This window comes from Polistes dominula, unplaced genomic scaffold, assembly GCF_049000335.1.
Source record: "Polistes dominula isolate Pdom_NZ unplaced genomic scaffold, Pdom_raw_medaka contig_83, whole genome shotgun sequence".
Lineage (NCBI taxonomy): Eukaryota > Metazoa > Arthropoda > Insecta > Hymenoptera > Vespidae > Polistes > Polistes dominula.
This window is the reverse complement of record NW_028301032.1, coordinates 2,535,145-2,558,400: the sequence shown is the minus strand read 5'-3', so window position 1 is coordinate 2,558,400 and position 23,256 is coordinate 2,535,145. Positions and strand designations below refer to the sequence as shown.

Genomic DNA, 23,256 nt, shown 5'->3' with positions numbered 1-23,256 from the left:
TTTGTAAAGTAAATTTTCCCCAAAAAAGAAAAAAAGAACAATCATCCATTAGTTTATAAGACAATTGATAATATAATAAAGGTAGAAAATGTTGGATTCATCCTAATATCTATTTATCTCTTTATCGAGGTGAATAGTGAAACACACACGAGACATGAAGACTATGACATTGAGAGTTAGGCGTTCGTCAAATATGACTTTTCCTTCTCGTTTGTTCGTTCGTTCGTTCGTTCGTTCGTTCGTTCCATTCCGTTCGTTGACGTTTTCCGAATGAGTGGGTTTTACCGCTCGGTGAACGCGTCATCCATCCAGCCATCCGCGGAATGTCGCGGAATTCGTAACTGGGAATTAGCATGTCATAAATTCTGATGGAGGGGGCGGGGTCTCGCGAGATTCTCATGTTCACCACCATCTCTCTCTTTCTCTCTCTATCTATTTCCACCGAATTTATCTCTCTCTTTCTCTCTCTTTCTCTCTTTTTCTTTCTTTTTCTTTCATTATATACACACACCTTTTCAACAATTCCACATATAACCGGTTTTTTTCGCAAAATCACTGCTTCATCTAGAAAAACGTTTGCTTATGTTTTTTTTTACTTCAAAAAGAGATACAATTATTTTCATTTAAAAAACGTTATATATATATATATACCACAAATTTTGATTATCCGTTCCTATTTGCTGAAAATAAAATTGTTATATAATATTAAATATCAATATCTAATGATAATTTTAAATAAAGTGCAAAATCGTATTTTATTGTGCCCCTGTAGATATGCAATCTTGTTTAAAGAACATGGTTGCTTCGTCTTCAGATGTATAACCTAAAATATTTTCAATTTCTATGCAATATAAAATATTTTAATTAAAGAAATACAAATAATAAAACTATAATAGTTTAGGTTAATGTACGTTTTGTAAATATGCAACGTTAACTAAAAGGATTTAAATATATATGTGTAGAGGTTATGCATTATTTCATTAATTTGACTTGGATAGCATAGCATTTTTTTCTTTTTGTAATAATGACGTATTTATCCGGTAATTTTTTCATAATATTTTATTTAGGAACTTCACGCGATATTACATCGGATTACTCTAGCATCTCTCGCATTTTCTATTTTTTTTTATACGATAAACGATTAATATTTACACTCACACACGTCGTATATCATAAATACCCATGCGCTCATCTTTTCATTTGCCTTTTTTTTTTTCTTTTATTTATATTTATTTTTATTCCATTTTTTTTTTGATTTTTTGATTTTGTATATTTCATTTTATAATATATATATGTGGGGGGTTGGAGCAGGGGCGAGGGGAATATTATTGAAATAAATTTGATACTCGGATAAATGTAATCCTTTCGTATATGTGCCCTACATACATATCATCTAATTCTTTCTTTCTCTCACACACACACAACACATTACTTTCATTCCATTTTTTTTATACATCTTACATCGACAATTATCATTCCGTTTAACAATTTTATAGATAATAATGTCTATCTTACAAGCCGAACGAACACACAATAATAAATAATCTCTAAAACAATATTGTTTCATTTTTATTATTTGTTCTTTTTTATTTTTTTATTTACAGAATGATATTATATAATGGGGGAATTTTCTTTTCGCACTCGGCACGACATACAGGTAAAATATGAAATTATTATTATTATTATTGTTACTATTATTCTTGTGTTAAAATAGAAAAAAGAAACAAAACAATACTCACACGAAATAAAATAATTAAAATAAATTAACGTTACTTATTAAAGTGTATAGATTTACCTTTTTTTTTGTTTTCGTTGAAATATTAACAAACATTTACAAAATCCCGTGTGTAAAAACGAATGAAATCCTTTTTTTTTCGTTTTCTTTTTCTTCTGAAAATGAACGAATGAAATTTACAGAAAATTTAAACGACGTAAGGACGATAAAGTGGTTCCTGAAGTTCTGTTGAAGTTCTCTGAGTTTCTTGTAAAGTTCCTCTGGGTTCTTCCGGTGTGCAAGGTGCTGTCACCGATACGTCACTTCCGGTATTATCTCTTTCAGAATTTTTCGTATTACTGGCATCATCGAGTTTTCCACTGGCACGTGCTTCCTGTTGTGCTTTCTTACTTCTTTTCCATTTCATTCGTCGATTTTGGAACCAGATCTTCACCTGAAATGCATAATAAAGAAAAAAAAACATTTTTTTTTCGTTTCGTTTATTTGACACTTTTATTTTTATTTAAGTTTGAAAAATTTTCTATAACTTTACGCGTTTTTTTTAAATATATTTTTTCTATAATACATCGCGTTATCGATTTCCAAGTAATTAAAAAAAGATAAAACTTCGAGCTTAAGATAAAAGTTATAAGCGAAATCGTCGATGTTTTATTATTTTTTTTTTACCTTTTTTTTTTCTTTTTCAAGAGGACACACATACAACAACTTCCTTATCTCATTTTCGAGTTAATTTTCAAATATTCGGCGAGATAAAATTGCTACAACACGCGAAACACGCGCGAGTTTTGTGTTCTCTTTATATACCACGTCATTTTTTCGACCAATTACGAAAAAGGATGGATTGGATTATCGCTAATTAGTCTTAATACCTTATTTCCGATCAAATGATTTTCGAATACATACGCAAATGATATTACATTACGCATACACACATACATATATCGATAAAAATTCGTTAAAATGACGAAATTAAATTGATTCCAAAATCATTCTAAATTTTATAATAATTCATTTGTTTATTTCAAATAAAATACAATTATTATAATATATTTATAAAAGTATATTTATAATGTGTGTATAGTATATGTATATAGATATAATAAAAGTTATATTGAACGACAAGAGATCGTAAATCAAGCAGAGTGAGGATAGGGTAGGTTCGATGTACTTTTTTCTTTTTTTTTCTATCCGAGCCCCTCCCGAAAATCGTAAGAAAGTGATGTAAATCTTACGGACAACATATCATGCTCCCGGTGGTAGCTTTCTTTCAACCCCTCGGAAAAAGAAACTCACGAGAATTTCGTGCTCGTACGAATACGAATGGGAGTATTCAACCCTGTAGTAGAAAATTTCTTCAATCTCCAAATTTACCAATTTCAACATTTTATTACGAATAACATTCATGTTTTTCATTTCGTATATATGTATGTGTATATCAAACGTTTTCTTCGTGAAAATTAACATTATTATTATTATAGACAAACTTTGGAGTGAGTGATTTCGATTTTCGAGTGAGAGTTGAGGTAAATACCTTGAGGTAAATGTGTCTCTTTTTATTTATAACTTCAATAAGAATGATAGAAAGTGTGTGTGTGTCTGTGTGCGAGAGAGAGAGAGAGAAAAAGCGAGGAATAATAATAAGTAAGAATAAAAGAACGTTTAACCTACGTGTAGGTAAGACCTACACGTAACTATGTGTGTATGTGTATAATACTAGAGTATAACCGAAGTCGGAAACAAAACAAAGGCTACCGAGCGTTCGACACTCCCAAGGATAAATACTAACGTATGTCAATCACCTTCCGTCTTTCGACCCGTCAACATCGGCAAAATCTAATACACGTTAAATTATTCAATAATTTTATTACTAACGTTATAATAATCAATTTAATATCATAGGAAGTTTTTTATTATTAATTATAGTTAAAAAATTGATAGACTTGTTAGATTACACTACATTGAATTTATTGCAATAGTTATTATTTCATTTAAACAATTTTAAATATTAGAATTAACAATTTTTAGTAACGTTATAGACTTTTTTATGGAATTTTATGCAAGTAGTTGCACTTATGCAATTGATATTGCTTGACTTTGTCTCTTATAATATAAAACAAGTTTTTTATTATTAATTATAGTTAAAAAATTGATAGACTTGTTAGATTATACTACATTGAGTTTATTGCAATAGTTATTATTATTTTATTTAAACAACTTTAAAGATTAGTATTAACAATTTTTAATAACTTTATATACTTTTTTATGGAATTTTATGCAAGTAGTTACACTTATGCAATTGATTCTGATTGAATTTTTATATTATAATATAAACCAAGCACTATCAAAGAAATAGTTGCATACTTTGATACATTTAATAAATATTTCGTAACTTTTATTTTGAATTAAATCTTTTGACGTTTTTATTTGATAAGAACACTAATCATATGCAATTTTTCCAATCGTTTTTTGACGTGTAGTGCGGTTGTTAAACACGTCCCGGTTCCGGTCGCGTTCGTTTTCGCGATGAAAAACTTTTCTATAATTTTTTCATCTACTTTCATCGTCATCCTAAGGGTAGGAGACCCATCGGGCATTCATCATTGAAGATTAAAAGTAAGTAGAATTTTTCTATATCAAACAACTCTATGGTAATTTGAATGATTTCTTTTATTACGATGATGATATTAATTGTTCTTTTCCTTTTTCTGTTTCAGAATATCATTGTAATCGTGCGTGTTGGCAATGAAGTGATCGTGTGTTTGCATCGTTTAACAAAATCGCGAATTAGAGTCAGTGTTTTTTCGCCGAATGTACAAATTTCGATTTTTTTCGGATTAAGAAACTCCGAAAGTTTCTTATATTCGGTTTAAACGTGTGCTCGTCGTCATCTTAAGGGTAGGACACCCATCGTGCATTCATCCTTCAAGATAAAAGGTAAATTAATCTTTATATTAAACATTTTTTTAATCATTAATTATAATTTTGAAATGATAACAATGATTCTAATCAGTTTGCATTTTTCTCTTGTTTCAGTGATAGTGTCTGATATTACTGCGTCCGAAGCAGTTGCAAAATTAGAGTCAGTGTTTGTGTACGAATTATTAAAAAAGAAAATCTAATCGCGAATTAGAGTCAGTGTCGTGGTCGTGATATGAAATTCGAAAGTTTCTTATATTCGGATTTAAACGTGTGCTCGTCGTCATCCTAAGGGTAGGAGACCCATCGTGCATTCATCGTACATTCATCAAAGTGAGTATATTTTTGTATTAAATAATTCCTCAAAAGTTTTAATGCTTTTCTGTAATAGTAATGATATTAATAGTATTGTTTTTTATTTCTGTTTCAGATTGCAATCGTGCGCGAAGCAATGTACGGGAGTGTTTATGGTGTTATCATCAAACTGCGTGCAAAGCAGTTTTTGAATTAGTTGTAGAATCAGTGATCGGTCGAGTAATAAATTCTAATCAAACGCGAATTATAGAGTCAGTGTTGTTCGTCGTATAATAAAATGTCGGTTTCGCGATAAGAAACTCATCTATAGTTTCTTATTTTCGTTGATATCGCGTTTTTAGATTCACGCGAGGTGCATCACCATGGTGCAATAGAGCTGCATCTCATTGGAATGCACTGTAAGTATTCATTTGTATTTACATTTTATTCGATTTTATTTTATATAATTTTGAATAATAATATTCCAGATAACAACTTATCGTTTTGTTCTATTTGATTTTACAGATATAACCATGGATTCTCTTCCTTCTCAAAGATGTTGGATGAATTCTTCGATGGATCTTCGATGGATCTTCGATGGATTGGCAGATTGCAATACTTGCTACGAAGTAGGAGTGTTTTGGAGCCATCGCAGAACTTCTAATGCTAACTGTTCATATTTCGTATATGCGTCATTTTAATCTTCAAATGTCACATGTATGGAATATAACGGTTGGTAATGAGTGAGTGAAAAATTTTAAGTCCCTCCGGTGCTCAATCATGCCAAGGATGAAAGGTCCTAATCGGCACGAGTTACTGGTTGTAATTATTTCAAGAAATTTTGTATTGTATGTTTTATTATTAGTTCAAGAGATAGGTTTTCTTGTCTCATCGGTTAAATTCATTTAATTAATAATGCAAACTATCGTTTAAATTCTCACTCACTCAAAAGTGTAAACAACACATCGTGATGTTTCAATTTCAAATTACAAATTAATATTTCAACGATACGATCTTTTTATTTTCTATTGATCATTGGGATATGGATCTTAATAGATTATGAAAACGGGTACTTTTTTGTAATCACTAATAGATCGTCTTGATTATTTCAATTGATAAGTTAATCACGCGTAATCCTATAATCATCTTTCCTGTTATTAGAAAAAGACAAATATTAAATTAATAATAATACTATTAATTATACTTTATCTTGTTGTTTTTTAAACGTTAGAATTTGTATAATATACAGTGGGTACAGAAAGTATTCATACTTTTTGTATGATAATTTTGAAATAAAATGTTACAAATACACTGACGAGGTGAATTATAACTAACAAAAAAATACAGGATGTTTTTACATTATCGTTTAAAACTCTTTGATAAATAGTTGAAAATAAGAACTGTATGAATACTTAGTGCTCATTGGTAGTGAGATAGGGGGTTGAATGAAGGGGGTGAGGAGATACCAATCTTCTCGACGACGTTCGAAGGTTTTGCGCGAAAGTGGAGGGATGGAGAGAAGTGTAAAGTGTAGAAGAATCGGTAAAATATCGAAACAAATCAGGGACTGAGCCCTTTGGGCTATAACTCAGACTTTCTTCGCTGTTTGCCTAGCGATCCGTCAGCTCTCGTAAGCTTCGGAGTTATGTTTAAGTTGTGTTGAACTAAGCGAGAGATTCGCGTGTACGCCAGAAGAAGAAGAAGAAGAAGAAGAAGAAGAGTAGGAGGAGGAGGAGAAAGAGGAGGAGGAGGATTGGGCTCTACGAATGAATGAACGAATGGCAGGGGATGGGATTATTCCATGGGATTTCCCTCAAGGGTCCTTTTTCCATCCTCCCCTTTCTATCTCTCTTTCTCCTACTCTTTCGTCCTGGTTCTGTTTCCTCATCGTTTGGCATTGACGTCGCACGAATTTCCATATTCCCTCTGTATTTACAGGGCAACGTTCAACCGTCGCTCAATCTTCCATACTTGGTCAATATCGTAAGAAAGGAAGTATAGTTAAACCTATTTTTTTTTTCTTACTCAATGTAAAAATCGAAAACGATTTATCATCGTAAAGAAAAATGACCCCACAAATATCTGTTATTAAATATCATCGATATTATTGGATTGTTCGGAGAGTAATTTCGTTTTTTCCTAACACAATTTTGAAATTAGTTGATGCAAGTCGACAAAAAATAACACGTGAGATCAGTGAGAGGTTAAATTTATCAAATTTAACTGTTTATGGCCACTTGAAAGGCCTAGGTTTAAACTCGAAACGAAATTACTTTACGAGCAACCCAATATATAGACAATAATAATTTTATTAAGTTTAATATTTGTCCATTCTCGTGAAAATGAAGAAAAGAAAAAAATAATTAATGAAATCCGTTAAAAGCAATTATTATTGATTTACAGATAACATAACAATGGTAAATATATTAGATATAAATAGTATAAATAGAATTTAATCGAATCGTATCTTCACCTGATATCTTTTCTTCTCCCTCCTCATGACTCGTCGAAAAAAAAAGAAATAAATAAAAAATAAAAAAAAGAGATTAATTGTTTTTCCACGAATATCGAAGGCGACACGTCTACGTTATTTCCACACCTGATTCATTATCTTACGTTGTACATTGTTCTTTAAGATTTGTTATATCTTTCCACGAAAACCACTATAGGGGCATGTCGTTCCTAAAAGGCTAACCTTTCACCGTTTTGTTTTTTTTTTTATTTTACAACCCCTAACACCTCCTTTGATCATTTTTCTCTTTAAAACTTACTTGTGTTTCCGTCAGCATCAATGAAGTTGCAACTTCGAACCTCTTAGGTCTGCTCAAATACTTGTTTTGACGAAATTGTTTTTCCAATTCGAGAAGTTGTTGAGACGTGAATGCTGTCCTTGGTCTTCTCGTTTTACCAAGTAACGCGTGTTGAGCTGCACAACCTTTTAAACAATAAGATTAACAATAAATTAGAATATATAGGTTATTCATTTAACGAATTTATTTAGATTATTATTAATATGTTTCGTGTCAAGTTCTTTTTGGGGGGAAAAAACGAATTCGTGTGTGAATTATCTTCTTTTTTTTTTTTTTTGTAAAAAAAAAGATTATGCGATACGATAGGGGATTGATATCTCAAGCTATCGATTAGACTCACTCACTCACTCTCTCACTCACTCTCTCATCGTTAAATGAATGATAATTATAAATTTGAGTCGTAATATTCGAAATTAGTCGTAATCTATCGAGATAACAGATCGATAATTCAGGATCGATCGTTAAACCGTAGCAACGATGATAATCATTTCATTAGCCCATACGATCCATTGGAAATCATCGAATGCTAATGCAATTATCGCGAGTGTAAATCCCTATGGATTACGGAGCGATGATTTGGGGTTAGACGTTAGGGTGGAAACGCCACTACCACCAACACCCCTACAATTAGCTCTATCAACGACTCTTGCTGCTCAGGAACCGTATCCCTAACTTATTTACGAATACATTGGCGTATACAATACTTTTTTTTTTTCATCAAATTTCTATTTATATTACAAATTAAATTGCTATATACATTATATAATTAAATATTTTATTTTGTTTTATGTCTACTTTGAATTTCCATAAATTATTAATCAATTTGATTGTATTAAATAGTTTAGAATTGTACTAAATCAACATTAATAATTATTAATTAAAAGAAGAAATACAAAAAGAAATTTAAAGTCAAACGGAAAAAAAGAAAAAGAGGAAGAGAAAGAGCAGATTTCTCATGTCATTTTAATCTCGCGCGATTTGTCAGGAACTTTGCGTCACAGTGGCTTAAAGCACCCCCGAAAACTTAACTGGCAAGTGCGTCACCGACTGTCAGTGTTTGTACACATGGCATCGTTTAGGTGAGCGCATTCGGATTAGCGTGTGATTCACTTAACCGTCGAGATATTGCTAGCAGGTACCTCTCTACCGCACACACACACACATACACATATATACATAGTTAGGAAAAAGGGGAGAGCCACACGAGACGTAGCTTTGCCCAATTTTACGGCCGATAGAAAAATAAGTCGGAACACATTGATCCGTGTGATACGATCGTTCTAAATCTATCCTCCTTCGATCTTCTAACGAGAAATTTTCTAACGACGATTGATTTTATTACCAATGCAATCAAATTTTATTTTACTTCCCCTTTTTTTATTCATAATCCAGACCAATATATGTTGTGATGGTAGTGCGAGAAAGCGTGGCCATTACTTTTTCTTCCACCACACAAAATCTTATATAAATATAATATCCTATTTAATTTATTTTATAATTTAGTTTTTTCTCTTTTTTATCCTTGTAACATTTTATAATAATAACTTTTGTAATTTTACACAGTTAAAACATGTTTAAAAATTAATTTGTTTTCTTTTTTCTTTTCTATTTGTAAACATTTGTTATTTATATTAAAAAAGAGGGATTCTCGGGTAAAAACTTACGCATACATTGCGACCAAGGGTGTCCACTTATTTTTCATACCCAATAGGACACATTTGATGCTCGTTGGTATTTAACATGTAGCATTTAGCGGAATATTTATCGTCTCGTGAAAAAGGGGGCGGTTTACACCCCGTGGTGCACATATGGCGAACCCAATGATGATTTTCCCCTTTCACCCCGTACTCTTTTGGGACGATTATTATTTCGATGCGTTGTTGCACTCCTATGGTGCTCTGCTCTTCTTTTTCCTATCCCCTGTTGTTAACCCACCCCTCTCCCCCATCCCTTCTCTTCTTCCCTTCTCTCTCGTCGTATGATTTATTTTTATGTCTTTAGTCGACAAATTTTCGTTCTCGATAATTCACCGATCCTGTGACGTCGATTGGAATCGTTGAAATTATTATTGCCAAACAAAAAAAAAAGGAAAATGAAATAAATACAATTACAAATTCGAATACAAATACACACATGCACACACATATATACGTACTCGAGGTAGAAAAATTCCTATTATAAAAAAAAAAAAACAGAAATTCTAATATAAATCCTAAAACGAAATTTTCAATCGTCATCATCGTACACCCATAATAAGTATTCATAAGTATAAATCAATATAAGTGAGATAGATAGATAGAGAAAGAAAAAAAAGGTAGAAATGGATAATCCATCCCCTCTGATTCTTAAAAGAGGATGGGTGTAGGGGGGGGGGGCTTGCAGGGAGTCTCGACCAAGTGACATAAGGTCTAGTCACGTTCATGGGGTGGTTAAGCGTTAACTATGACGCTAACTAACTACAAACAGCCCTAGAGGTAAAATAAACAATCTAACGTAGTAGTAAAACGATAACAAAAAGGGAAATTTATCAATTGGGGTATAATTCCCGATAGAACGGGAACAGGACGACCAATGGGAGGACACATTTAAGATCTCATGTATATATAGGTAAGAATACAAATGTGTTAGGTATATTTTTCCTGAAGTCGAGAAGTTCTGATAGAATTAGAAATATAGAAAGCAATGAAAAGAAATAAAGATTGAAATGGGGTAGGAGGGGGTAGGGGATGATGATGATGGTGGTGGTGGTAAAACCGTGACAGATGTTGGTAAACAAGGAGGGTTGGCCCTTTTATCGAGTGGACAATCACCACTATTGAAACTCTTGTATCGGTGAATTAGAAGTACAGTGTCGTCAAATGCAATGTGCAGGGTGCATACCGGTTGACTATGACAACTACTACCACCATCACCACCACCACTACTACGTTTTCGCTTCGACGCAACCTTTATCATGATAATTTCATTTATTATTTGGGTATCCCATTAGCCGTTTCATGCCACCATAGGCTTAAGGTACAACCCCCCTTCCTCTCCCTAAAATTGTGCGCGATCATCACGCCGGTAAACACTGGCTATTATCTCTACTTAAACCAAACCACCCTCTGTTGTATATACATATGTGTGTGTGTGTGTGTGTTATATCTGTAAAGATACGTAAGTAAGTACCCTTCGATAAAATTATAGTGTCCCACACCCCACTGCTTTATAAAGACCAAAATAAAAACCTATGAATATAATAAAGTGATATATATTTACTTCTAGATTTTTCTTAAGTACTTTTCATGTAAATTATTATTAATAGTAATCAAATATTTGTATATAGGATATACATACTTTTTTATATATATATTTTTTTATAAACATATGAAAAAAAAGGAAATGATGATGGAACAAAAGAGAGAGAGAGAGAGGAGTAGTTAATTGTTCCGATGTGACGCGAAAGTTTTTTTTTGCAAACGACAAATTCCCTTTCTTTTTCTCTCTTTCTCTCTCTCTTTTTTTTTTTTATTATAAAGGAAGGAGAAATCGCACCGGGTATCTCGGACTAACGAGTAACTACCCTCGTTAAACTCCTGCCCGAAGGGTTCGCTTAATTAAAGCTAATTACTCGATTCCGTTGCCGACGACTAGGAGCCACACTTTCCTTTTTATTCCTCATTTCTTTTCGTCGTTAAAATACCGTTGTCATTGGAGACATGACTGACATCCGATAAAGGATTAAATCTAAATTTCATTTCAAACTTTTTTTTTTATACAAATTTCCTATCTCTTTCTCTCAAACATAAACTCGAAAGATTGAGAAATAGAGATAGACAAAGATAAACACGCACACATATATATGTATAGATATATACAGGTGGTAGTCCGTAAGCGGTAGGTATCCAGGTCCGGAACCGAAAATGGCCACCCTCTAATGGACACCAATTACCCAATAGCGAATTGCAAATTGGAATTACCGTCCTAAATCGGCGTGTATACCTCTAACCAAGTAGCAGTAGCAGCACCAGCACCAGCAGAACCAGCACCAAGAGAGGAGAGTTCAGTTTCCGCAGTAGGAAAACCAAAGGGGTTGCTGCTGCTAACGACTTGGTTGGTGTGTCGGTGTGTGCATTTCATCCTTCTCTCCCTTCTACCTAGTACTCTCAATCCCCCACGCCATCCATCCCCATTTCATCCCTCCCACCCCTGGTTTCCCATTTTCCCTCTCACTTCTATTCTCAGCCTGTCCCGTGAACTACGAGACGTTTAGGTATCTCTCTCTCTCTCTCTCTCTCTCTCTCTCTCTCTCTCTCTCTCTCACTCACTCTTATACGCGACGTTTCAACGCGGGTCTGTCTGTGGTGCCAGAAGCTCCGCCTGCAATTCCCCTAACCCCCTTAGCATGTCCCGCCCCCAAATTATCTGCCCCTCGGATACGAACTAAACGAATCTAGCCGAACCCAAGAAGAGAAGAGAAGAGGAAAGGAGAGGAGAGCAGTGGAAAGGGGTGGAGAGGATATCTCCACCTACTCTTACCCTCATTCTATTCCTCCCTTTTCCTCTTCCTCTTCTTCTTCTTTTTTTCTTTTCTTTTCTTTTCTTTTCTTTTCTTTTCTTTTATTCCGACAAAGAGATGCCAACCATCCCCCTTCTTTCTTTCTTTCTTTCTTACCCCATTCTCTCTGATAGACGAAAGAAGAAAGGGAGAAAAGTTGGGCCAACTTTTATCAGGCTATTTTCCTTACCCCGAAATGGCTGAATTTAATCCCGAAACTGTAGGAAGGTGGGGGAGTGGGGAGCCCTCGCAAGTCCGCCACAAATCACGCCATAAACATCCGCTATGTTACTTCTTATTCTTGCCCTGTGTGTAACCCTCCCCCGTAACTCCTCACCGTACCAAATATCTGAACCTTTTCTATATCATTCTCTCTTTTTATTTTATCTTTTAGCCAAATTCGATATAAGAATGTAATAGTCTATCAATGTTCCTGTTTTTTCCTAAATATTGAAAATATTATTGGCTATGTAATCTTATTGCAAATAAAAGAGAGGGAAAGAGAAGGAAGATAGGTAATATGGTTTTAGGTAAAGAGAGTGAGAGAGAGTGAGAGAGAGCGAGATAGAAAGCATATAGATAGACACGATAGCGCGTTTGAGCGAACGCGGGATGTTACACATCGGCTAACCAAGATCTGTTTGCTTGCGGACGGCCAAACTAGCTGCCAGCTAATTCAGAAACACCATTACCACCTATACGCCTATAGGCAGGTAGACTGATGCTACTGCTTCCGATATACATCTATATATATATATACATAGATACATAGATACATAGATATATATATATGTATATAATGTACATATATGTGTATATAGTCAGCAGGTATACGCGTTCCGTACGTGCACTCGTGGATCAACGAATTTGCCGATTCTCCCTTCTCCGTTGCCTCTCCTCCTTTACTCCCTCCCTCCTCCTCCTGCTGATCCACCTCATCCGTTCAACGTTCCAACCCCCTGTGAAACCTGGTGGTGCTAGCCACCGCTTTTAGCCCATCGATGGAAGCTTTAATTTCGGTCGATCCAGGATAACACATCGAACACCGTGAATGGTCCAGGCGTTGAAAGTTTGCTATTCGAATGATTTCCAAACTCTCTTCTCCTTCTCTTCCTATTTCTACTATTCTATTCTAGGAATTATAATAGATATATCTTTGATTTGTCATTTGGTTTATTTGTTTGAAACCCCACGGTATTTTTATTTAGAATTGTTGATTCAAATGAAAATATTCGATTTGATTATTTAAAGAATTAATGAAATATACTATTGTTTTCACTAACGTAATATTTTTTTTTGTTCTAAGTGATCGTGAAACGTGCGGTTGGCTATCACATATCGTATTAACTATGGTTGCTATAAAACCGCGTTTGAATTAATAGGAATATTCGAAAATCCTAGACAAATAGGAGTAATCCGCCACAATCGGTACACCATATGTCGCAACAAAGATATATAACTACATATATATATATATATATATATATAGGTATTAACGAAGAAAGTGGAAGAAAAAGGAATGGGTATGAGATTATTGATTATTTATATTATATTATCGACATTTCATCGAAATATATATATATAAAATGTATGCAACAGAATTATTGATAATTTAGCTATAATGTTGTTTCCATTTTAATTTCATCTAAATTATTTAAAGGTAAAACAATAACATTCAACTAACAATTACATGAAACTTATTTTTATGAAAATTGTGAACAATTAGAAAATTAACAAATTAACTTTTAAATTATTTGAGCAGTTTATTTTGAAAGTGACTTAACTTTCATTTTTTTTATTGAATTGATTGTAAGGTGAAATTGTACTCGTATGACTTTGATCATTTTTAATAATCATACTATTATCTTTATCGTTATTATCAAAATTATTGTTCTAATTAGAGAAAAAAAAAGACAGACACAAGATAAAAATAGATAGATAAAGATAAGAAGAAGTAAAGAGATGAAACACGTGAAAGGATCTTTGTCAGGAAATAGCTCGTTTTAAACGTAGTATAAGTCGACGAGGAGTTACCATGGTAACAGTATGGGAATGGTGGTGTGACGATGGTGCACAAGAGAACGAAGAGAACGAAGAGAACGAAGAGGAGGAGGAGGAGGAGGAGAAAGAGAGAGAGAGTTACGAGGGGTGTAGGGGGGAGTTGGAGGGAGGGGACCGAAAGGGGATGAATAGACGGATGAATGACGCACAATTAACTAATTAAATCATCCACCAACCCCTCACGCGGAGCTTTGTCTCTCGAGTATCATCCCCCTTTTGTTGGCAGAGCTTCCGCCATCTCTTCGCCATTGTTTCTCCCCGTGTTCCGTATGGGCGAGTCTCCATAAAACCGACAAAAAAAGGACCAACAAAAAAAGTAGAAGAATAAGAAGAAGAAGAAGAAGAAGAAAGAAAGAAAAAAGGGATTCTTTGGATGGACCAAACCATCATCTTTCTTCTCTTTTTCTCTTTGTTTTCACTTCTCGCATACCTAAACGTCGTTCTTTCTCTTTTTTCTTTTTTTCTTTTTTTTTTCTTTTTTTTTCATGGTTCGTCGAGTCGATTTAACAAATTGACGATGGATTCAACAGGGACCATGAAAACACGGTCTGTCCCATAAGAAAACGAAATCACCTTAATTGCGGTTACCTTTGAATCTTCGATTTCGTTCATCGAATATTTGATTTTATTTTTTATTTATAGTAAGATGCTCTGGCCACGCGTTGTTGAGTATTTGTTATAAAATGTTGATTTAAATATTATTACAAACTATTTAGTAACTTGTAACAACACACGAAATAATAATAAAATAATAATACTCAATAACACCAATGAAAAGCAAAGGTTAGGAAATCTGATAGAAGTGTATGACGTGAATATACAGAAATAATTGAGTTGTAATACAGCATCATCTATTTTGTACCACTTTTCTGGTTCTCCTCTCTCGTAACAATTATTTTTCCCTTATTTAATCTCTGGCATTTATATGTATATCTTTCTGGAACACTTTGGTAAAAGGTATTTTACCCAGGCTACTTTCCATTGGCTTTGGCAAATAATTTTTGTCTCCCTTAATTTCGTTTGTACCGTCTTTTTCTACTTAAAAGGGCCTACTACTCAACGCTATTACGTTGAAAAAATATCTCTTCTAACGTCACCCCCCCATTAAAAGAGGAATTCTTAACTCAATTTACATTTACATTCTCTCGTTCACCCACTCACTCACTCACTCTTTCTCCTTCTCTTTTTCTTTTACTTTTACATTTGACTTCGAATTCTAACTCGTAAAAAAAAAAATCATTCAACATAGTAGAAAAGTGTTTCTCAATATATGAACAAAATTAATAAAAAATTAATTAATTTTTCAAATTAAAATTAACCTTTGCTTACCACCCTTCCTGGAGTAACACGCTTACCACACCCGAGAAAAATTCTTATAAAAAAGAAACTATTGCATAGATTTACTTCAATATTTTTTTGAGACTTCTTTAATACTTACTTAAAAAGACTATATAAGTTTTATAGCTTTAAATTAAATGTAAATATGTTTAAAAAATTACCAAAGTTGAATAATTGAGAAAAATGACTCAAGTTCCAAAAAAGGTCTGGGTGTGGTAAGCAAAGGTTAAAAAATTAAATTTAAAAGAAAGAAAAAAAAACAAACGAAAGTCTTTTTTTTACATTTTTTACTTTCTAAAAAATATAATTATGAGAAAATTTGTACAAAGGATATTTATATTTTTCAAATAGAACAATGTGGAAACGTTAACGAGCAATAAATGCCATGTCGTATCTCTTCTGTACATTCGTATATTCATGTATATATATATATAAATACGTATATATTGTTTATAGAAAACAAAATGCAACACACGAATATTTCTACATTATGGAATAGCATTGAAATATTTAAGCTTAATTAAAGCGCATCTGCTCGCAAAATGTATTTTATACGTCTATTAATCCTCAGTCACAGATCAACAGATCATTTGCAAAATATATTCACACCGCAGTCACATTTTAACGTGTTCCAGGCCCAGATAAAACCGATTCCCATTTTCATTCGTTCCTTTTCGTTCGTTCGTTCATTCGTTCATTCGTGTATCCTCTAATCATTAGTTTTCTTTTATATATTTATATAATCCTATTCTCGCTAATGAACTGGAATACTTTATATCAAATTTTTCGACAGGATCGTCGTTTAATCTCCCTTTCGATCGAAAACACAAATATCTATTTATCTATCTATCTATCTTTGTTTCCAAATATCTCTAACGATTATTTCAATTTTTTTCCAATAAAAATAGAAATTTGAATTATTCTCGAAATAAAAAACATAAAAAAAAATTAACAAAAATGATAGAACATTCGTCTCTATTCGTCCATTTTAAGGGGTGGGGAGAGGGGAGAAACAAAAAATAAATAATTCAGAGTTTAGATTCGAGTCGTTGGTATCGTACAAAAAAATCTATCTGGGTATATCGTTACGAACGCTAGTTAAATTTCGATAGGGGTTCGAGACCGACCAGGAGGAAGGGGCCAGGTATGTGGGATGTAGATGAAACATGGTGTTTTCGTATCGTTGGTCAAAACGCATAACGCGCGACAAATATTCCGCAAATAAAAGCACTCCTTCTCCTCCCCTTGCCATACCTACTCCATTTCAGTTCACTTCGGCAGGCCATTTCACCTGTCCACGATTCGAAACGATTTTATTTAAAAAAGAAAAAGGAAAAACAGAAAAAAAAAAGGAAAGTCGATACGCGATCGGTGGCTTCGTAGTGGTGTTCGGCAATTTTTAACAAGTCGCGTTCGTGTCAACGTTGAAACGAAAATACTGCGAGGGGTGGTCGAGTGGGTGGTTGGGAGAAAATACCAAGTGAGGGGTTGGGTATATTGCGATGATGGTAGTGGTGGTGGTGGTGGTGCTGGTGGTGGTTTCCACCGGTGGGCCTGGCTTATCGACGCGACGCACCTTTTATTTTATTCCACGAGTGTGCTTTTTGCGCTCGTTGCTCGTTTTACGCCACCGGTTCTTTTTTTTTCTCTCTCTCTTTTTTTTCTGCCTTTTTTTTTGTCGAACGGTGGATTGCTCGGCAACTACCAATCAGGATCATCTGACAGGAAATACCCCCACTACCTTCATATATATATATAGTATATATAGTATATATATATATATATGAAACTCTCTATACGTTCACTGACCAATTTGTTCGATAAAAGCCCTCGACTGATTGGCCTGACAACGCGGCCACGGTTCTTTTTTCCTAGCGTGAAATTTACCGTGGTAACCAGTACTCTCTCTCTCTCTCTCTCTCTCTCTCTCTCTCTCTTTCTTTTTTTCATTTCTTTTTGGAAATTTCATCAAATTCATTTTCTTTACGATTCCATCATCCATTTGCCTTACTGATTTTATTGTATATTTTGTGTGTGTGTGTGTTATTTAAAATTGTTCAAAGTAACACCATATTATCTATAGATTGTTATTTGAAATCTTTTTCTTGACTAATAGTTTTCAACGTAATATAATGAAAAGGTTACACGATAGTATATCTAATATCGTACGAAGTGTACGATCACGAGATAGGAAAAGTAAAGACAATATCTAGGGACCTGTTGTCTCATTGTTTGTCGATACATTAATTTCGTCGAAAAAAAAAAAAAACTTTTCTTATCGGCATATCAAAGTGGAACACAAGTCCTGTATGTGTCACAAAATTCCGATATCATTTCGTGTTCGTGTTTTTACACTTTTCCCTTTCCCTTTTTCTTTTTTTTTTTTTTTGTTCTTTTCAAAATGTTTCATTAATTTTCTTTCAACCAACAATTAATTATATTTGAAATATGTAATATAAGCATTTAAGTTTTATAAATGGATGTATGTATGTATATGATTAAGTTTGTAAATTATTATAGAAAAAAAAAAGAAAGATTCTTATCGTGGCTAATAAAATTCGAGTAGTCAGGCAACATGGTTAAAATCGATGAGATGCATTAGACGTGTAAACACTTATTTTATCTATCTATATAGTATATTCTATATGAGCAATCTGTCTTTCGAGGTTGTCTCACACTTTCAAATTAATAGCTGGTAATAGCTGTTCGAGTGCTAATATAATATGTATATATATATATATATATATATATATATATATATATATATATATATCGTATCATCTCGTTTCATCGTTGGACAACTAAATAGCATTTTATAAGCTGTTAGAAATTATTTGATCAATAAATATATAAACTTTATAATAATATTTCAATCAAATATAAAGTTATATATATATATATATATATATTATAATAAAATATATTATATTAGGTTACTATCTTAATATATATAAATTACGTGTCACGTTGTATTTGTCCGTAATGGACTCGTAAACTATTGAACCGATTTTAATCAAATTTTCCACACTGTGTTCAGTTTCATTCAACTTGAAAGATACGATAGTTTATATCGGTTACTATAATATTTTAAATATTATTTACACACTAAAAACTTTAACTTTAGTTATTTAAGAAACACAATACGAAAAAATATATTTTTCTGCAATTTTTCCAATTTCTTTTTTTTGTTATGACAACAAACGATGAAATATAATAAAGAGATTAATCGAATGAATAATTATTATAAAAAAAAATAAAATAAAAAGTAAACAAATATCAGTAATTAAAGTAATTTATATTAAATAATACTATCGAAAAGAAAAGTATTAACACTTTGACTCATACGTTAGTTGATATCAATGTGTGTATATGTGTGATGATATTTGTCGTCGATCTTAACGCCAGATAGGATAACAATCGGTAGGTGTATATACATATATAGGTGTATATATATATGTATATCTTTTCTGGGATCGGCAGAGAACGCATCAATGACAGCTTAGCGAGACACGATTTATGAGGATAGTTATCGGCTTTAACGACCGTTATCGTGTGTATTCGATTTCTTCGCAAATTATTATCAAATCATTAATTTATCGGAAGATTGTATTGAAAGAGAAGGGATGGTGTCTAATCTTTCGACTAAAAAAAAAAAAAAAAACCTTCAAAAAAAGATTCCATTTTAATTAAATACAAAAAATTAATTATTACAACAGAAACATAGAATAAACAAATAGGAATTGAATGTTATTTTTATTTATTATAATATTTTATTTTGATTTTCTTCAAGAGGGTTGAAATGCAAATTTTATTAGTCCCCTTTATTTCTTGGTTACGTATATATAGTTTAGAAACGTACGAAATAGGGTTCGGGGGATGTAAAAACATGAACACATTGATTTCTTATCTAAACGCGTGTTATAAAAGTAATACATTTATTGCAAATCATTTTTCCTAAGTAAAAGTGTTTTAAGTCGATACACAGTCCTAGTTCCAGTTCCTATCGTATAATTGAATCCGATATGATCATCGTATTAGATATATTTCAATAATTACAAAAAGTTTGTCGATCTAACAATAAGATACGATAATAAAGTCAAATGTAAAACAATTACAGATAATTGTTCTATCGTCTTTTAACCTAAAAACGTTTATATAACTTTTAAATTTGATCGTTACAAATTGATAATAAATTTATCGTTTCGAAAAAAATAAAACAAATGAATAAACAAGATACTAAAGAAAAAAAAAAGAAACTTATTGCGATAATTACAATGATGATGATGATGATGACGATGAAGACGATGACGATGATAATTATGATGATGATGATGATGATGATACGATGATGCTTGTAACGTTAGAAAAAAAAAAGATAAAACTCTTGACATTGATCAAAGAACACATCTATTAAGTACTATCGATAATAAACGATTAATATAATAGTTGGTAAAAAAAAAAGATAGAAAACACAATGTAGATTGGATTGATGGATTTTATTATCAAGTTTTGAAAAAAAAATATAAATCATCATCTCTTTCTCGGTTGGTTAGGGATAAATAAGAAGAAGAAAGAGGGCGGGGAATTGCATCGAATAATATAATTCACTTACCGGCTAAGTCAGCTGGTAATCTGGGATACAACATTCCAGTTCTAGCTAACCACTCGAGTTGAAGTTGATGAATGTGATGTTGTTGAGGATGAGGACCGGTCGATTGAGGATGACCAACCACAGTTTGACCCTCTTTGTGTATTGAGTGAAATGCGCTACCACTTGCCGGATGATAATACAATCCCCCGGGATGAATGAGAGGTCCACCAGGATGTAACAAGAGTCCTTGATTTTGTCTAACAACACCAACACCACCAACACCACCACCGGCACCGACGGCGTATGGTCCAGGTGCTAGACTTTGATGTCCAATAACACCGTTACTAGTAATTTCTTCGGAACCAGGTGAAATAGGTGGGCTTGATGCTGGACTACGACTAGCGTTGCTACCAGGACTCGTGCTACCCGTAGTCCTGCTAGGATCAACCTCTATCGAACCGTCATCTTCGACGGTATCCAAACGATCGTTACGATAAACTACCGTGTTAACATTACGACCCCCCATTTGTATATTCGAATCATTGTTGTGTATACCGGTGAGAAAATTGTCACGATTGGTCGTTTGATTTTCATGGGTGGATTCGATACCCGTCGGTGAAATGGATCTTCCATGTTGTTGTTGTTGCTGTTGTACGAATGGATTTAAAGGATTACCAAGTGATATTCCAGTTCTTTGATCATCGTTACGTCTTATCGTGCACGATAGTGGTGGTGGTGGTGTTGGTGATTCTCCTCTACCTTGAATGGATTGTACTATCGAACTGTTAGCGAGATTCAACGTTGATTCTTGTACGATATTTTTATGATTTCTCGTAGAAAATATTTTCTGTCGATCATGTTCGTCAATATCGTTGTTCTGTTTTCCCGTAGTAACACGTCCTAGTAAAGCATCGATACAAAACGACGTTTTACCCGAATTATTGTTGTGTTGACTAGACGTATTTAAAGTATAACCATGTGGTGATGAGGTTGTTCTACCTGGTGACGTATCGGATTCACGACAACGATTATTAACGTTGATCATCTCATCTGGAAAACACTTTCTCGACGTAATATTATTATCCGTTTCTTGAAAAAAATGTTGACTAGCATGATCCTTGGTAAAACGTTTAGGACAAATATCTTCTTGATATCTGACAGTTTGCGTTCTATCCTCCAAATTATCGGGTGATCTCGTACCAACGAAACGAATCTCTTCGGGTGATCTTACGCTAGGTTCAATAGGTGATCTAGCTTCTTCCGATCTAGGTGACGACGATCCATGATCTTGCAATCTATGTTGTATCCCATAAATATGTCTCTGATGTGTCTGATGCAATTCCTCAGAAACAACTTGTGCGTTATAATGCATTGCTGCCATACTTCTCAACCCTCTCTCATCAATGAACAATACCTCGATGCATCATCTAAATAAAAAATTCTTCTAATTGCACTGATTATTAATCTTATTCGAGTTTGAACAACAATAACAATAACAATAACAACAACACTGATCAACCAATCTACTTATATATTTTCCATTTCGTGATGAATGACAATACCATGATCAAAAGCACCAAAAAACACGTGACAAATTTCAAATATGATGATAAATCAAATCCTTGAATAACTTCAAAAAAAGAAGTAAACCAAATGTGTGATTCAGGGATCCGAGCGTTAGGAACCTTAGGTTAAACTATACCTAACCCTATTAGGTTGGCGTCGCGTAGCAAAGTGACATCGTGGCCGACCGCGTGTCCGCCGAAAAAGCCTTCCCCTACTTTTCCCCCACCAGGTGGGGATCTCTATCCACCTATCTCTATCTCTATCTCTATCTACCTCTGTCAATATCTATCTCTCTCTTACTCGCACACTTGGTTGCTCCTGCCACTCCTGCCACGCCTCTAGTTGGGAACGTCGTAATCCTGCCACGCCTACAGGATACCCCTTCTGATATTCCGGATACGGCGCAAGTTTTGGCTCCTCCACCAGACCTTATTCTCTCTCTCTCTCTCTTTCTCTTTCTCTTTGTTAACTGGTGATATGTGAGTATGAGAGAGACAGGTAATATCACTGTGAAAAGGACAAACTGACCTGAGAGAAAGAGAAAGAGAAAGAGAACAAGATCAGAGAGTTCGGCATTTATCCTCTCAACGCGATCAAGAAGTGGATTCTTCCGACCAATCACCGGCTCGTTTTCGCAGTCCTTCGAGAAATAGGGCTACGTGGGGGACGAGTCCTCGGGAATCGTCCACGTGACACAAGAAGGAATACGCGAGTGAATTTGGAACCCTATGAAGTGGTAGGTGGTGGTTACTGGTAGGTTCAAGTGGGAGAACACCAAGAGAATATTCTCTTTTCCTCTCTTTTTCTATTGTACCAACCCAACTTTTCTATCTCTTTCTCTCTTTTTCACATTTCTCATTTCTTCGTTCGTTTCTACTTCTCCCGATCGAGATACTCACCCCCATCCACCCCTCGGAGGATTATAATCGACATTAGCTAGACATTAATATAGCTGCTAGTCGACAACCTACCCGATATCACTTTTCATCATCCCCCAAGCCACCCCACTTCACCCTCCACCTTCTTCTTTCTCTCCTTTCCCTTTTATGTATCTTTTTGTCTCTCTCTCTCTCTCTCTCTCTCTCTCTCTCTCCCTCCCTCTTATTCTTTCGATCATTTCATATTTTTTCTCATTCCTCTCTTTTATTATTTCTTTCTTTCTTTCTTTTATTTGTTTCTTTTTCTATTTCTCTCTTTTTTACAGTATTATCTATCGTTTCTTCTTTCGTAGCACAATGTAAGTATAATTCATTGGATTATTTCTATTTCTCGAGTTTCAGAGCAGAGAAAATGGTAGAATCTCCATTCAGAGATTACGTCTACGTGTCTCGTAAATTTGATTGGCCAACTTTTCTTCTTCTTATTCTTCTTCTTTCTATCTTTTTTTTTATTATATGTTTTTCGTAAG

At 33.8% G+C, this 23,256-nt stretch overlaps 1 protein-coding gene across 1 annotated transcript; it reads right to left on the bottom strand.

The window, feature by feature from the left end:
• Positions 1 to 1,041: 1,041 nt before the first annotated feature.
• exex (motor neuron and pancreas homeobox extra-extra) lies at positions 1,042 to 21,996 on the bottom strand. Its single transcript, XM_015331896.2, has 3 exons — positions 20,304 to 21,996; positions 7,717 to 7,880; positions 1,042 to 2,168 (listed from the first exon to the last, which is right to left on the bottom strand). The coding sequence occupies exons 1-3, from the start codon at positions 21,661 to 21,663 to the stop codon at positions 1,923 to 1,925; spliced, it is 1,770 nt and encodes a 589-aa protein (XP_015187382.2). The 5' UTR covers positions 21,664 to 21,996; the 3' UTR covers positions 1,042 to 1,922.
• Between the last annotated feature and the right edge of the window lie 1,260 nt (positions 21,997 to 23,256).